At 39.3% G+C, this 16,024-nt stretch overlaps 1 protein-coding gene across 1 annotated transcript in view; it reads right to left on the bottom strand.

The window, feature by feature from the left end:
* Positions 1–16,024, bottom strand: part of LOC122062509 (FGGY carbohydrate kinase domain-containing protein-like) — a 72,907-nt gene that overhangs the window by 42,096 nt on the left and 14,787 nt on the right. Inside the window, exons 2-4 of the mRNA XM_042626149.1 lie at positions 12,924–13,113; positions 12,609–12,717; positions 12,395–12,514 (exon numbers count right to left, since the gene is read on the bottom strand). Coding sequence (XP_042482083.1) covers positions 12,395–12,514; positions 12,609–12,717; positions 12,924–13,113 — 419 coding nt within the window. The remainder of the gene's footprint in view (positions 1–12,394; positions 12,515–12,608; positions 12,718–12,923; positions 13,114–16,024) is intronic.

Here is a 16,024-nt window from a genome sequence, read left to right as displayed (position 1 = left end):
AATAGCAAAACATTTTTTTTGATGATTTTTTTATTTTTTTTCTTTTGATTTTTTTGATTTTTTTTTTTTGGCTTTTTGGGAGCTTACCGGCAGGGATCCGGGGTTGCTCAGGTCAATTCCTGAGGTACTGCTACAGGGCGAAACCTATCTTTATCATGCTGTGAGGCATGGCGACCACCACCGATACAACTATTATTGTAAGTTGTTCTTCTCAGGAATTCAATAAAAGAAAAGGAAAAACAAAACAAAGCAAACAAAGCACTCCGATTTACCAAAAGAAAACGAAAAATAACATGGAACTGTCTCCCCAACAACGGCGCCAAAAACTTGTTTGAGATTTTAAAATGTAACCGCAATCGTACGGATCAGTGTAGCTATGGTTCGAACACAAGGAGAGCAACCACTTTATTTTTTTTCTCTTTTAATAATATGAAAGTGAACTGATTAATGGTTGTAATCTAATTCTAATTACCGTCCTAAACATATGTATCTAAAATAACGTCATAACCATTCGTCATCTAAGAATTTAAAGACACAAGTCACACAATTAAAATTAAATAAATAAATAACTGAAAATAAACAACCCACGCAATTAAAAAAAAAACAATAAATGAAAAAAAAATGCTGAAATAAAAGTAAAGTAAAAGAAAGGGGATAAAGCTAGAGAGAGACTCACAAGTAGGTTTCTCTACTTAGCCCGAGGGATGCATCATAATATGAGCTTCCCTACTTGACCAGAGAGTCACTCTTACAAGGGTTACTCTACTTGGCTTTAGAGAAAGGGAGATAATTAAAATAAAAGCAATAAATTAATGGTCCTATGGCTAGGAGGGGCAAAGCCAACACATACACTAGCAATGAACCTTGGGGGAAAGGGATAGCAATAATGTAACGACTGAAATTAAAATCGTAAATTAAGAAAGAAAGGGTAGTCATAAGAGGAAATGAGAGGGGGGAGAGAAGACTACTGAAGGAGATTATTTACTTGAACTTCAACCCTTGAACTTAAAACTTGATCGATTTGAGATACTACCAGTACTAAAAACCAAATCTTGAATAAATCAAATTTGAAATTTCTAGTACTAAAGAAAACAAATCTGAAGAAAAAATAAATTGAACTTGAAAGACATGCTTCATAGCTTGTTCATGTCACCTAGAACTAAGCCTAGAACTAGAACTTGAACTTGAAAATTACAACTTGAATTACTTAAACAATAAAAATAAAAGACTGAATCAAAAACAAAAGTGCTTGCAATAATTAAATAAAAAGAACTTACAAAAGTGTTTAAAGCATAAACCTAAAACTAGAGTTAGAGAAAGAGAAAACTAGAGAAAGAGATAGAGCAACTAAAAAAAAAAAAACCTTGGAAGTAGAATGAATTATACCCCCTCCTCTTACATAAGTTGTATTTATAGGGAATGGGGAGGTAGGGTAACAAATTTCTCTTTTCTAAAAGGGGGAAACCCACAATTGGTAGTGAGATCTTTTGAAACCAAAAGTGCTAAGGTGGAGGAGAGAGGAGAGAAATAAACTTGGAGAAATTTCCTATAATTTATTTTTACTTATTTTCTTTCTTTTTTTTTTTTAATTTATTTGTCTCTTCTTTTTCTCCCTCCAATGGACGATTTTCCTTCTTGCTTTGTGTGATTTGGACAATCTTTTAGTGATGATGTGGAGAAGAGAGAAGATTTGGACAAGATTTATTTCTCCTTTTTTTTCTTTCTCTTCTTGAACAGGAAACCCTTCCCAGGATTTTCCTTACTTCTAATTTGATGTGGAAATCTCCTCCATGCCCTTAGTGCTTTAAGTGAGTGAAAAGTAGAAAATCTTCAACAAAATTCTCTAAAAATGACAACCATGATATTCGAACTTAAGACCTAGTGAGCAAGGGAATTTTGCACACCATAGCTCACCAATTACACTAGATAGTTGTTGTTGGAGAGATATAATGCCCGATAATGCTTAAAGTCTTTAAAATACAAAACCTGCAAAAAGAGAGTAAAACCCAAGGTAGCTCCATTCGAAATATATAAAATGCATGTTTTATTACCCTAAATTTCACACATAAATGTGCTTATCATTCCCCATGAAGGAAGGCATGCTTCACATCTAACTGTTGGAGAACCTAATCTAAGTTAGTGGCACAAGCCAAGATAACACGAATTGTGTTCATCTTAGCAACTGGAGCAAAAATCTCCGAGTAGTCAATCCTATAGGTCTGTGTGAAGTCTTTAGCAACAAGTCTGGCCTTGTACCAATCCACTATACCATCAGCCTTCTGTTTTATTGTGAAGACCCATTTGCACCCAACTGTCTTCTTTTGTGAGGGAAGACACATCAAATCCCATTTTTCATTCTTCTTTAAAGCCTACATCTCTTCAACCATAGTTGCCTGCCATTGTGAGTTTGCACTCACTTCCTACCAGGTATGAGGAATGGACACAGAGAAAAGAGAAGACACAAAACTATAGTAGGCAGGAGAAAGTGAGCCATAAGAAACAGTTTTAGCAATAGGATGTAAAGTACAAGACCTAATTCCTTTACAAACAGCAATAGACAACTCAAGAGACTGATCAACAGGAGGAGAATTGCCAAGGTCCAAGGGGACAAGATTAGGCTCAGGAGGAGACGACTGGCATGGTAAGGTAGATGTTAGATGTGTAGGGGTCTGAGTCGGCTCTCTGGGACTATACACACGTATCTATGGCCAAGATGCAGTAGGAGAGTAGGAGTGTCACTCTTCCTCTGAAACGGGATACTAGCAGAGATAGCAATTTCAAAAGACGGCGACACATCTTCCACAATGGAAGGAGACTCCTTGAAGAGGTGTCTCAGTGTAGTATGACGCAGATTCGTGAAAGACAACATCCATAGTCACAAACCAACACCGAGTAGGAGGATTAAAACACCGATAGCCTTTCTGAGTAGGAGCATGCCCCAGAAAAATGCATCAGAGACTACAATGATCAAACTTTCCATGAGGATGACGATCGCGAGCATTGCAAACACTACCGAATACCGTAGGAGGAACAGGAAAAGCAGCGGAACCTTGGAGAAGATCCAGAGGGGAGAGGAAGGCATGGACCCTAGAAGTCATTTGGTTGATAAGAAAGGCAGCAGTGAGAATTACGTCGCTTTAGTACTGGGGAGGAACATGCATCTCAAACATAAGAGAGCATGCTACCTCACAAAGGTGGCGATTCTTCCGCTCAGTAACTCCATTCTGAGCCAAAGTATCCACACAACTAGGCTGATGAATCATTCATGATCGGAAAGGTAAGCTTGAAAGGACCCTTCAAAGTATTCCTGGCCATTGTCGCTTCGAAAGACCTTAATAGTAGCGCCGAACTGAGTCTGAACCATGCAGTGAAACTGCTGAAGGAAAATAGAAGGTCTCGCACTTGGTTCGCATCATATAAACCCAAGTAGTCCGAGAATGACAATCAATAAAAGAGACAAACCACCGATAACCATTAACAGACATATAGTGGGATAAATCCCAAATATCAAAATGTATCAAAGAAAAAAGAGTGGCACTTTTATTTCCAGAAACAGAATAAGTGATTCAAGTTTGTTCAGCCAAAAGGAAGGAAAAACTCTAGCTAAAGTTTCCAAAGGGGGATGTCCCAACCGACGATGCCACTGCAGTAACTCTGAGATGGGAGGTGACTTAAAAGATGTCTGAAGAACCTGACCAGAGACCAATGCCGAGTCATCATCAAGCAGATACAGATCACTACATACCCTACCACGTTTCCCATGTCACCAGATCCTAAAAAACACAATGAAACGAGAAAAATGTGACTTTACAATTAAGACTGGAAGTAAGACTACTAATGGACAAAAGGTTAGTGGGAAAAGAAGGAACATGTAATACAGTAGAAAGGGATAAAGAGGGGGTAGAGCCAACAGAGCCCTTCCCCATAATGGTGGAATAAGTCCCATTAGCCAATTTGACCTTACCATTACTAGGACAAGTAGTGTACTGTGAAAAAAGAGATAAGCGGCCTGTCAATATAATCAGAAGCCCCAAAGTCTATAATCCAAGGGGTAGAAGGAGCATACATAGTATGGCCACAAAAGGAGATACCTGACCCAGAAGGGGTGGAATGAGCAGAGCTCACAGTCACAGGTGCAGGAGAGTCTGGACGTGTCAAGAGGTGCCGGAGGGCAGTAAGCTCTTCAAATGATAGTGAGGCTACTGACGAGCTACAAGAAGAGTCAAAGTCAGGGCTCTCAGTATGGTTGGCCTACCCAAAAGTACCGGCACGACCCTTCCCTTGCCCTTTTCAGATGTATCAGCAAGACGATCATGAAGCTTCTAGCAGTGCTCCTTAGTGTGACGCTCCTTCCCACAGTAATCGCAATTCATTGGAGTCCTAGTAGAGGAGCCACCAGACTGTGGGGCTGCACTATAGGACTGAGTGCCAGAAACAAGTGCAGATCTCTCAGTAGGAGTGGCAGCTTGCAGTGGAAGTATAGTGGTACGTCGACTGTCCTCAAGTTGGATCACAGCATAGGTTTGATCCAAGGTAGGAAAGGGGTCATGACTCAAAACCTGGGACCGCAACTAATAAAACTCCACATTCAGACCGGCCAGAAAGTCATAGACCCTAATTTTGTCCTCTCGCTTCTAAAACTATGTGACATCTTCAAATATGGAAGGAGTATACTCATAGAAATCCAACTCAGTCCATAATGACAGCAACTCATAGTAGTACTGTGATAAAGTGAGCCCTCTCTGCCTTAGATCATGAACCTTCTAGTGAAGCTCAAAGACCTGAGCATCATTCCCTGCCTAGGAATAGATATATTAGACTACCAGACCTTTGCAGCGGAGTCAAGGAGATAGCCACGCGAAAGCTATGGCAACATTAAGTTGACAAGGAATGCCATAACTAGAGAGTTGGCACACTCCCACTTGTCAATCCCAGTACCGGTGGTCGGACGCTTCGTGGTTTCAGTGAGGTACCCGTAATAGCCATGGGACTTGATGGAGATGCAAACCGAGCGTGACCACATAAGGAAGTTTGTGCCATCAAGCTTGATAGCACAAGGAGGAAATGTAAGAAGAGTCGTGGTGTCTCCACCAGTAGAAGCAGATGAGATGGTAGACATGGTTGCTACTCAAGGGGGTTGTGCAAATAGAAAAGACACTAGCCGAAGATAGAGAAAGCACCAAAATAACCAGAAAATGCTAGAAAACCCAAAAATTGATAAATGGCAGAACCCTGAGAAAACGATTTTGGGGATAGCTCTAAAACAGAGACCTCAAACGAAAAATTGTCGGTACATACTACCACAAGGATAAGAGGCACCAATCACAACAAACATCAAGACAATCGGAGCATCGAGCAGGGAAAGAGCATCCCGGCAATAAAAAAACGTTATTTAGGAGAAAACCCTAAAAAAGTGATAGAAAAAGGTTTTCGGTCTCTCAGATCATTATAGAAGAGAGTCTGAGAGCCCAAGGGAAGGATAGGTGGAGGCTAGAAACCCTCCCGGTGGTTTGAGAAGCTCCCACCACGAGAGAGAAGCAGATGAATAGAGATGGAGGGAGGCACAGATGAAGGAGGCGCTAGACGAGAGAGAAATGAGAAAGAGGCAAAGAGATGGAGAAGAGGGAGAGCCCTTAGGGTTTCAGATCCTAAGGCTCTGATACCATGTTGAATAGGGTAATAACTTTGTTTAATATGACACCAGCCCTCTTTATTTATATCAATGGAGAGAAGGTTCTAAAGAGTTACAAAGATCATTAAACCCCTTAGGGTCCGTTTGGTAACTGACACTTTCCCTAAAATCCACAAAACCCATTATTACAACATTGTCAAACTTGGCTTCAGTCCTCTCAAGCCTAGCATCAGTATTCTGTCGATTCTCACGCAGTACCCGTTGACCCTCAGCTAACACACGACACAATTTTTGTTACTTGGCATTGGTGACATGACCTGCCATGGATAGGAAATTTACAGGAAAATTTGCTTTAATACCACTTGATGAGGATCTGGGTTCCAAAAGTTGGACTCAGATTGCTTAGGGCCTACTTAATTAATAAACAGCACAATTTTTAACCAAATATCAAAGAGAATGGCAGTTCTGTAAATAAGTGGAAGCTTTTAACAAGTAATGGCAGAGCTATAATTTACTAGAACTTTAGGTCATTAAAGGGAAAAGGGAATGTAACATTAGTGAATAAAGGGGTAGAATTGGAATGACAAAAAGAATAAAGGAAGTGGCGAATAGAAGCAAAAGATTGGGGTAATTATGGGATTTAATAGAAATAAGGAATTAAAACCTACTTTATGATGTTTTCTTCAACCTCACGATAGCCAAGGGTTCACGTTAAGCACCAGATAAGGAATCGAGCTTCAGCCAACAGGAATCTCCTTCAACAGTTCTGAAATTCCAGATTTACTGTAGCCTATGCCTGCTGGATCAATCCTAACAAGCACAGTTCAAAGATTCAAGCAATACTTCGAATATAGAGTTTGGAACTTGGAACCAGCGATAGTTGCAGGTATGGTTTGCAACTGACTTCAGCTTTTGTGATTACTGGGTTCTTTGGAGAGCATTAGACAAGGGTATGGATCGTAGGCAGGAGCTTCACCTTCGACCACAACCTCAAGACGAACGAAACCCTATCAAAGGAGATCGACCCTTCTTCCTTGACTGCAAGTGTCTCCCAGAACAGGGTAAGGAAAGAAAAACCAGAAAAATTTTAAGATGAAGATATAGAAATAAGGAAGAAGAAATAAAGAAGTAGGAGAACGAAAGAGAAAAGGTTAGAAAATTTCAGAAAGGAGGAAGAGGGAATCAACAGCTATGGTTCACACCCAAAATCTCCATCAAGTTTTAATTCTCCAAAATCTGAAATCTCCATTGGGTTACATCAAGATAAAGGCAAGCAAAAATTTAAAAATAGAAGCTAAGTAAATTGTAAACTACCCTAAATAGCATCTGAAATAAAATTCAATCTTCCTACTAAACTTGACCACACCCTACACTAATAATTAAGGAAATAAAATTACTAACTAAATTACTCCTAAAATTTTCCACTCCTAAGTGCATCAAATCGCCTCTATAACCAAAATCCCCTTTTTGTTCATTGACTGAGGGGTTGACTTTTTATCCTTTTGGAATTTGATTTTTAAACTATTTTTATTATATTCAAATAGGGGGTATTATAGAAACGCAACCCTAAAATGATGCAGAAGATAATGGAAAAAACAAAACAAACAATGCACACGGATTTTACGAGGTTCGGCAAGGTTGCCTACGTCCCCGATGAGATGAGATCCTACTTCACTATCAATGGAGAATAAGGTTACAACGCTCGTCCTCACACCTCTCAGTATTGCTTGCATCACAGAGAAAGAAACCCTCGCTACAAATATATAGCGAAAAAACCCTAACCCGAAAAGTACACAATTGCCCTGAAATAAAAAATTTGAGCGGGGGGGCCTCCTGCCCCCCTTGCAACCCCCACGGCCTGCTAACTGGCTAGCAGGACGGCGGTCCTGCTTGTCTAGGTGCTGCACCAGTACTCCCTGGATTAAACTACGATGGAATACAAGACATCGTACACCAACAATCTCCACCTTAGCTTGAATTCTATCGAGCCTCCTATAAAGATAACCTGTAGACGTCTTCATCCTTGTACCTCATTAAAGGTACAAACCCGCACCTGTTTGGTGCGTCCCTCATCTTCAACAATGAGTAATATTAATCAAGTCCTAATAGGACTCGAACTTCTCTGTAGTAACTAGCTTCGTAAACAAATCTACAAGATTGAGATCTGTATGAATTTTTCTCAAGTAAATACTGCCTTCTGACACAAGCTCCCTGATCTTGTGAAATCTTACATCAATATGCTTTGTCCTTGCATGAAACACTTGATTCTTTACAAGATGTATGGCACTTTGACTGTCACAATGTAACATTGTACCTCCTTGCTCCAACCCAAACTCACGAACCAGTCCACCCAACCAGACTCCTTCCTTACCAGCCTCAACTGCCGCCATGTACTCTGCCTCTATAGTGGACAATGCAATTGTAGACTAAAGCATCGCCCTCCATGATATAGGTCCACCAGCCAATGTAAACACATACCCTGTAGTAGACTTCCTCTTGTCTAAATCACCAGCATAGTCGGAATCAACATAACCTGCCAATTCTGTAGAACTTCCCTTTCCACTGAACATAACACTTGTATCTTTAATCTTGCTCAAATATCTGAAGATCCACTTAATTGCATTCCAATGCTCCTTCCCTGGATTACTCAAGTATCTGCTAACACTGACTGCATGAGACAAATCCGGCCTGCTACAAACTATAGCATACATGAGACTCCCAACTGCGTTAGCATAAGGGACCTGAGACATCTAGTCCACCTCCTCATGTGTTGTAGGGCATTCCCTTCCAGATAACTTGAAGTGGCCAGCTAACAGAGTGCTAACCGACTTAGCCTTTTCCATTTTGAAACGCTCTAGCACCTTTTCAATATACCTCTTCTGAGTTACCAAAAGTTTACCTGTATTTCTATCTCTAAGGATTTCCATGCCAAGGATCTTCTTAGCAACACCAAGATCCTTCATCTCAAATTCAGCACTCAACAAAGACTTCAAAGAGACTATATCATGTTTGTTCTTTGCAGCAATGAACATGTCATCAACATAAAGCATCAACAAAATAATGGAATTATCACTTGACACTTTATAATAAACACAACTATCATACTCACTTCTTGTGTAGCCAATCTTCATCATGTGGGAATCAAAGCGCTTGTACCACTGCCTAGGAGATTGCTTAAGGCCATAAAGAGACCTCTTAAGCAGACAAACACGACCTTCCTTTCCCTGCACCTTGAAACCTTCAGGCTGCTCCATGTAAATCTGTTCCTCCAAGTCACCATGAAGAAAAGCAATTTTCAAATCAAGTTGTTCAAGTTCTAAATCATACATGGCCACCAAAGCAAGTAGTACCCTGATCGAAGTGTATTTCACCACTGGAGAGAATATTTCATTGTAGTCTATCCCCTCCTTCTGTGCATAGCCCTTGACTACAAGTTTGGCCTTATACCTTTCACGCTCCTTCTTAGATGCTGCCTCTTTCTTACGAAAGACCCATTTACACCCAATGATTTTTCTTCCCTTAGGTTTTTCCACAATCTCCCAAGTCTTGTTCTTCTGTAGAGACTCCATTTCCTCCATCATAGTTGCCATCCATTTATCATGTTGTGTATCACTCAAAGCATCATGGTAGGAAGATGGATCACCTGTACCTACAGTGAGGGCATAGGTAACTATGTCCTCAAATCCATATCTCATAAGTGCTTTGTGAGTACGCTTCCCTTTACCCTTTGCCATAGTATAGAGAACTTCTACTACTTCCTGTTGTCCTGGTAAGTCACTTGATGACTCATTCTCTCTTGTTGTTTCTGACTCACCTAACTCCACCTGCACAGTAGAACCTTCTTTATTTTCATCAACTGCTTGTGAATTGTAATTTGACTTTACCATATGAGACTCATCAAACACGTCCCTGCTAACTACAACTTTCTGTGAACTTGTATCCCATAACTTGAATCCCTTTACACATTTCTTAAAACCAAGAAAGATACACTGCTTAGACTTTGAGTCTAACTTGGAACGCTGCTCACTCTCAACATGCGCATATGCTGGACAACCAAATATTTTTAGAATAGAATAATCTACTGGTTTTCCTGTCTATACTTCTTCAAGAATTTTACAATCAATCGCCTTTGATGGAGACCTATTGATGAGGAAACATGCCATGTTCACTGCTTCTGCCCAAAATCTCTTACTCAACCCTACATTCAGCCTCTTACTCCGAGCTCTTTCTAGAAGTGTTCTGTTCATCCTTTCAGCTACACCATTTTGCTGTGATGTCTTTGGAACAGTGAAGTGACGTGTAATCCCTTCAGCTTTGCACAATTCTAGAAATGGCTTATATGTGTACTCTCCTCTATTATCTGTTCTTAAGTATTTAATTTTCTTTCCTGTTTTCCTTTCTACCTCAGTCTTCCATTCCTTAAATTTAGTGAACACCTCACTTTTATGCTTCATGAAGTAGATCCAGACTTTCCTTGAGTAATCATCAACAAAGGTCACGAAGTATTCTGCCCCACCTTTAGATTTTGTTATTGAATGACCCTATACATCGCTGTATACATAATCAAGCACCCCTTTACTCTTATATTTTGCAGTTTTGAAACTAACCTTGCACTGTTTCCCGAACACACAATACTTGCAGAAGTTCAGTTTACAAGTTTTCACTCCCTTCAACATTTTTCTTTTATGAAGCTCCATCATTCCTCTTTCTCCCATATGCCCTAACCGCATATGCCACAGATAGGTATCATCTATATCAAATACTGCATCTGTAGTCACAGATGCTCCACCTGTAACTGTGCTCCCTATGAGTCTGTATAGATTTCCTACTAGCTGTCCCTTCATGACAACTATAACACCCTTAATAACTTTGAGAACTCCACCTTCTACTATGTACTTGCCGCCATTTGAGTCAAGTGCCCCCAAAGATATTAAGTTTTTCCTTAATTCTAGTACATGTCTCACATCTGCTAAGGTTCTTACTATCCCATCAAACATCTTGATTTTGATAGTGCCTATCCCAATGGTCTTCCATACAGCATCATTCCCCATTATGATAGACCCACCATTATATGGTTGATATGTATCAAACCAATCCTTATGTGGATACATGTGATATGAACATCCAGAATCTAAAATCTAAGAATCAGAAGGTTGATTCTTACTTGATGATATAAAGAGTACATCTCCATCATCTCCATCTGAACTGTCAGCCACGCTAGCTTCCTCGGATGCCTTATCTACGCCTTTCTTCTTTAAGTCCGCCTTCATCTTCAAGCACTCTCTCTTCAGATGACTTTCCTTCTTGCAATAGTAACAAGAGAGCGTTATCTTTGTCCCTTTTGATTTTGATCGACTCTTTCCAGATCCCTTCTGATTTGATCTCCCTCTTTCCTACTCCTTGTCACCTCCGAAAAGACCTTCTCCTTGAGATTTCGTACTACTGGCCTTCTTCCTTGTATCATTGGACATAAGGGCAGTTGTGACTTCATCCATCTCAAGGGTCTCCTTCCCATACAAGAGAGTCGTTACTAAGTGATCATATGATTCTGGGAGCGACGACAGCAACAGTAACGCCTTGTCTTCATCCTCGATCTTAAACCTCTAGGTTTGTAAGTTTACTTACGATCTGATTGAACATGTTAAGATGCTCTAATAGATCTGTACCTTCCTCCATCTGTAGAGAATACAATTGCTTCTTCACGAACAACTTGTTCGTTAAGGACTTCGTCATGTAGATGCTTTCAAGTTTCACCCATAACTGCGGTGCAGATTCGATACCCACAACATATTGTAGGGCATCATCAGAAAGATTTAATCAAATAGCACTTACCGCATTTTCCTCCATCTCTTCCCAATCTTTGTCGGTAATTTTTGCAGGTTTCTTCGACTTCCCTAACAATGTTTTCGCTAAACCCTGCTGTATCAGAAGATCCTTCATCCTTTGACACCAGAGGTTGAAATTGTTCTTCTTATTAAACCTCTCGATATCATACTTGACATTCGATCCCTTCCCTGCCATCGTGATTGTAAACCCTAGAAAACGGAAACCTAGAGCTCTGATACCAATTTGTAGAAACGCAACCCTAAAACAATGCAGAAGATAATGGAAAAAACAAAACAAACAATGCACACGGATTTTACGAGGTTCGGCAAGGTTGCCTACGTCTCCTATGAAATGAGATCCTGCTTCACTATCAATGGAGAATAGGGACCGCCGTCCTGCCTGTCTAGGTGTTGCACCAGTACTCCCTGGATTAAACTGCGACGGAATACAAGACATCGTACACCAACAGGTATTTGGTTTTTTATGATAATATCTTCAGTAAATGAATATTTGCTTAAATGATATTTGGCATAAATAAGTACCAAAACACAAGGCAACATGCAGTGCAACAAGGCGACTTATGCCTAGGTAACGACTTGACAACTATGGTTGTCTCCCCTACAACCGAAACTTCAGATTTTGTTCTTGAACTAGGGAGTTGACTTTTATCTTTTTGGAATTTAAATTTTAACTATTTCTATCATATTCATTTGGGGGGGTGTTTGTTGTAATGATATAACAACTAAATGATATTAAGCATAAATAATTGCCAAACCAGAACCTTGAACCAATGCGACAGTTGCCTAGACCCAAAAAAAACCGCCTGGACGCCAAGGCGACACCTTGACAACTATGACTGCTAAGATACAAAAGATGCAAATAACATTGTTCTTTTCTATCAGCTGCAACAATGACTATAAAGTATGAATAATATACCTGACCAGAAAGGTCCCCAAATCCCTGGAATGAAAATTTTTCTCTGGGATACAGCCATATGGCAAGTGGATGTTCCACAGACTAACACCATACGATGGCATATGGTGTTTTTGTCATCTCCTGAAGTGGAGTACATATATTATTAAATAAGAAAACAATAAGTACTAGGAAAAGTTGAAAAGCAACAAAAACCTTCGAAAAAATATTGCTGAACCTTTAGACTCAGATTCTGATGCAGGGACACTTTCTATTACCCCCACACCACCAGCATGAGCATCAATCAATGAAGTTCCTACAGGAGTTCCAACTGCCAGCCCCAGCTCCTGAAACTTAGAATGATCGTCTAAGAAAATATAAAGATAATGAACATCTTGCAAATTGTGATAATCTCAAGCATAATCATCCACAGAAGCCCATAGAAAGAGGCAGAGGTGGCCATTTCTTAAGTAAAATGTATTTGTTGTGTTAATGGACCTCAAGGGAGCGCCACTTGAAATCAATGTGAATTCTTCACTAGTAAGTTTCTTGCCTTTGCAGCAGCTGGAGTAAGACCAGAACCCAAAGAATGGCCAGGAAATGCAACACTCCGTCCTGTTTGCATCAAGTATAGAAGAGTCATTAGCTGAAGCCAGTAAGCAGAAATACAGGAAAATAGTTCTCCAGTTAGTAGATATGGAACCATGATACAATTGACTGTCCATGAATTCAGATTTGCCCGGCTGTTTATATGAAGAAACAGGTCTCCAATTATTCAGAGAAAGACCACATTGAGGTGGTCACCATTAATTAAGATTAACATAAATTCATAATTAATTCACTTACAAGAATCTAAGGAAAAGCTCCAGGATGAGTCATGATAGTATTGAACAATTTAATTCCATGATGCCACATGCTTGTCTACATATATTTTCCCGAATATAAATTTAGGGCTAAGGTATATGATTTTACGAAAATGGCAACCCCTTTTCCATATATTCCTATAAGTGGTGGTTTCGATATCTGTGTGGAGAGCATCCTCACCTGTAAATGCACTACTCTACACAAACTATCCAAGATTGGGACTACAACAAGACAACTGTAGATGAAGCACGAATTCTAAAATAATTATTTACCATATAAGATGGCCCAGCACAGCATCACCATTTTTTCACTGACATGCTTTGAGTACTTTATATATACAGAGTTTAGTAGGATGTTCTGTGAATCTTTAATGGATGTTGAGTCATTAGATGCCTAATTTCCTCAGTTATCTTTGGACTAGTTTTAGAAGGTCAAATTTTGTCCATTGGTGTGATTTAAGTGCCTTTTAAAGTTTAAGTTAGCTTTCCAATGAGACCAATATCATGTCAATTGGAATTCCTCTGAAAAAGTTTGATCAATTTACTGAGAGTGAATCATTAAGTCAATGGGTAATTTTAGTTCACTGTTAGAGTTTATATACAAGCAATGCCAGGCCCAAGAGGACATCCATGTCAGCTACCTCAAGCACCCCTTGCTGTGATTGGAGCACCACATCATTTGGATACAAACTAACTCTATTTCCTGATACTTTAGAAGAAAAGCAGCAAAATCAAACCGTGTTGTTATTCAATTCTGCAGTGCCCCCCCCCCCCACCCCCAAAAAGCCCAGTGTGCTTGTGGAGCACTAGTAATTGGAATTAGAGATAGAGTTCGAGAGTCTGATTTTAGTAAGGGAATCTAAAAGGTTTCTTATTTTGTTCAAAGGGGGGAGTCAAAACGTGTTTAATAATTAGTTTGAACAGTTTCTATTTGTAAAAGAATTGTAGCCCACATAAAGGCAAGGGGCCTGACCAAGCTATATAGTTTGGAATATGACGAACTACAATTTTCTTTAATATCAAAGTTGAGTTTTGCTCCTTTTTTGCCGCTCATTTTGGTTGGTGCCCTTAAATTGTAGCACTATTTGTGGTGTGCACTGTGCAGCAAAACGTAGGTAAGTTTTAGCTTGTCCAGTTCTCTCTCTTTTCTTCCCCTCTTCCCCACTTATAGTTTCTATATGCAGTGTTTTCACAGACCATTGGACTGGATGGTTTAACCAAGATTATCACTCCCAAATGCCAACCATTTTTCTTAAGACATTCGTCTGTTTGTTGATTGAAAACGACTTCAGAGCCATTGGATCTTCCGGTTCCAATGGACCATTTGAATCAGATGGTCCAACTCAAAAAGGTGGGACTATCATTAAAAAATCTAGAATGTAGTGTGTAAGTGGGGAGATTTATCGAGGTTGTGCACAACTACAATCAACTGTGGCAAAGCTTGTCTTTTGTCATAGCTGCATCAAATATATTATTTATAACACATCTTTGATTTCTTTAACAGTTTTTTCTTTGGACTATCAGATAGCCACACTTTTCCTGAAAGGTCCGACCACACGTTAAAAACATTGATATTTAGAATTCGAACTGCAAATTGTGGCATACATCCTTGTTCTCCTACAACATCAAGAGCCATAAGTTTACTGCCCCACCTAAAAAGTCTCAATACACTGCCACATTGTTTTTTTCCTTTGGTTTCCTTAAAGAAAATATGAAAATATGAATCATCTACAATCTTCAATAAGAGACTACATGTCATAGATCTTTAAAATTAATCTGAGAAAAATTTAAACGAGATAAAGATATAAACCTATTTACAAAGAGGGGCTAAAAGGATTCTTCAAGTGAAAAAAGAAATAATCTACAAAGGAACTAAAACTTTAACAAATTCATATGGTTGGACTACAATATCCTGATGATTTGGGGCTCGGATGTACATTATTGCACTTCTTAGTCACAGGCAGCTGACTAATGCATGGGCATCCTAAATCCATTTCTATGTTAAGTTGCACCGTCCAACATGGTATCAAGAGGCTTAATGGTCCTCGTAATATTCTAGAACTTTCTCTCCGTTATTATAAATAAAGAGGGCTAGTGTCATATTAGACACAAGTCATTATCCCATCCAACATGCTATCAACTGCCAGGGTGTTTTTTCCTTGTTTGATGCTCTAATTGTCATGATGTTGGTTGCGGTTGGTACTACTAATCTTTGTAGTGGTATGTACTAGCCACTTTACCATCTCAGGACTTTGTTCTAGAGCTATCCCCAAAATTGATTTGTCAAGGTTTTCACCCTTTATCGATTTTTAGGTTTTTCAAGTTATTTCTTGCTCGTCACGGTGACACCGCCTTGGCATCCAGGCAGTTTTCCTGGGTCCTAGGTGACTATCACCTTATTGCGCTGCATGTTTCCTTATTTATGTCAAATATCATTTAAATAAATGTATATTATTCATAACTAAGCAAATACCCCCTATTTGAATCCAATAAAAATAGTTTAAAAATCGAATTCCAAAAGGATAAGAAATCAAACCCCCAGTCCAAGAACAAAAACTGGATTTTTTGTTGTAGGGGCGATTTTTACTTTAAAATGTTAGGGTTTTTCCCAATTCTGAAAGTTTTATAAATCTTGTCATGCTAAAATATTGCTAAAAACCAGAAAGTCCGATAAAATAATCTTTTGTTTTGACGTCTTTCAAATTATATTCATTTAGGCTATTTTAATAGCATTTGCGCACTTCAAAATAAGTTTGACCGAAGCATAACTTTGTCATTACAACTCAGATTT

This window comes from Macadamia integrifolia, unplaced genomic scaffold (assembly GCF_013358625.1).
Source record: "Macadamia integrifolia cultivar HAES 741 unplaced genomic scaffold, SCU_Mint_v3 scaffold1057, whole genome shotgun sequence".
NCBI classification, from domain to species: Eukaryota; Viridiplantae; Streptophyta; class Magnoliopsida; order Proteales; family Proteaceae; genus Macadamia; species Macadamia integrifolia.
Note: the sequence above shows the minus strand (reverse complement) of the source record. Positions and strands in the feature narration are given on the sequence as shown.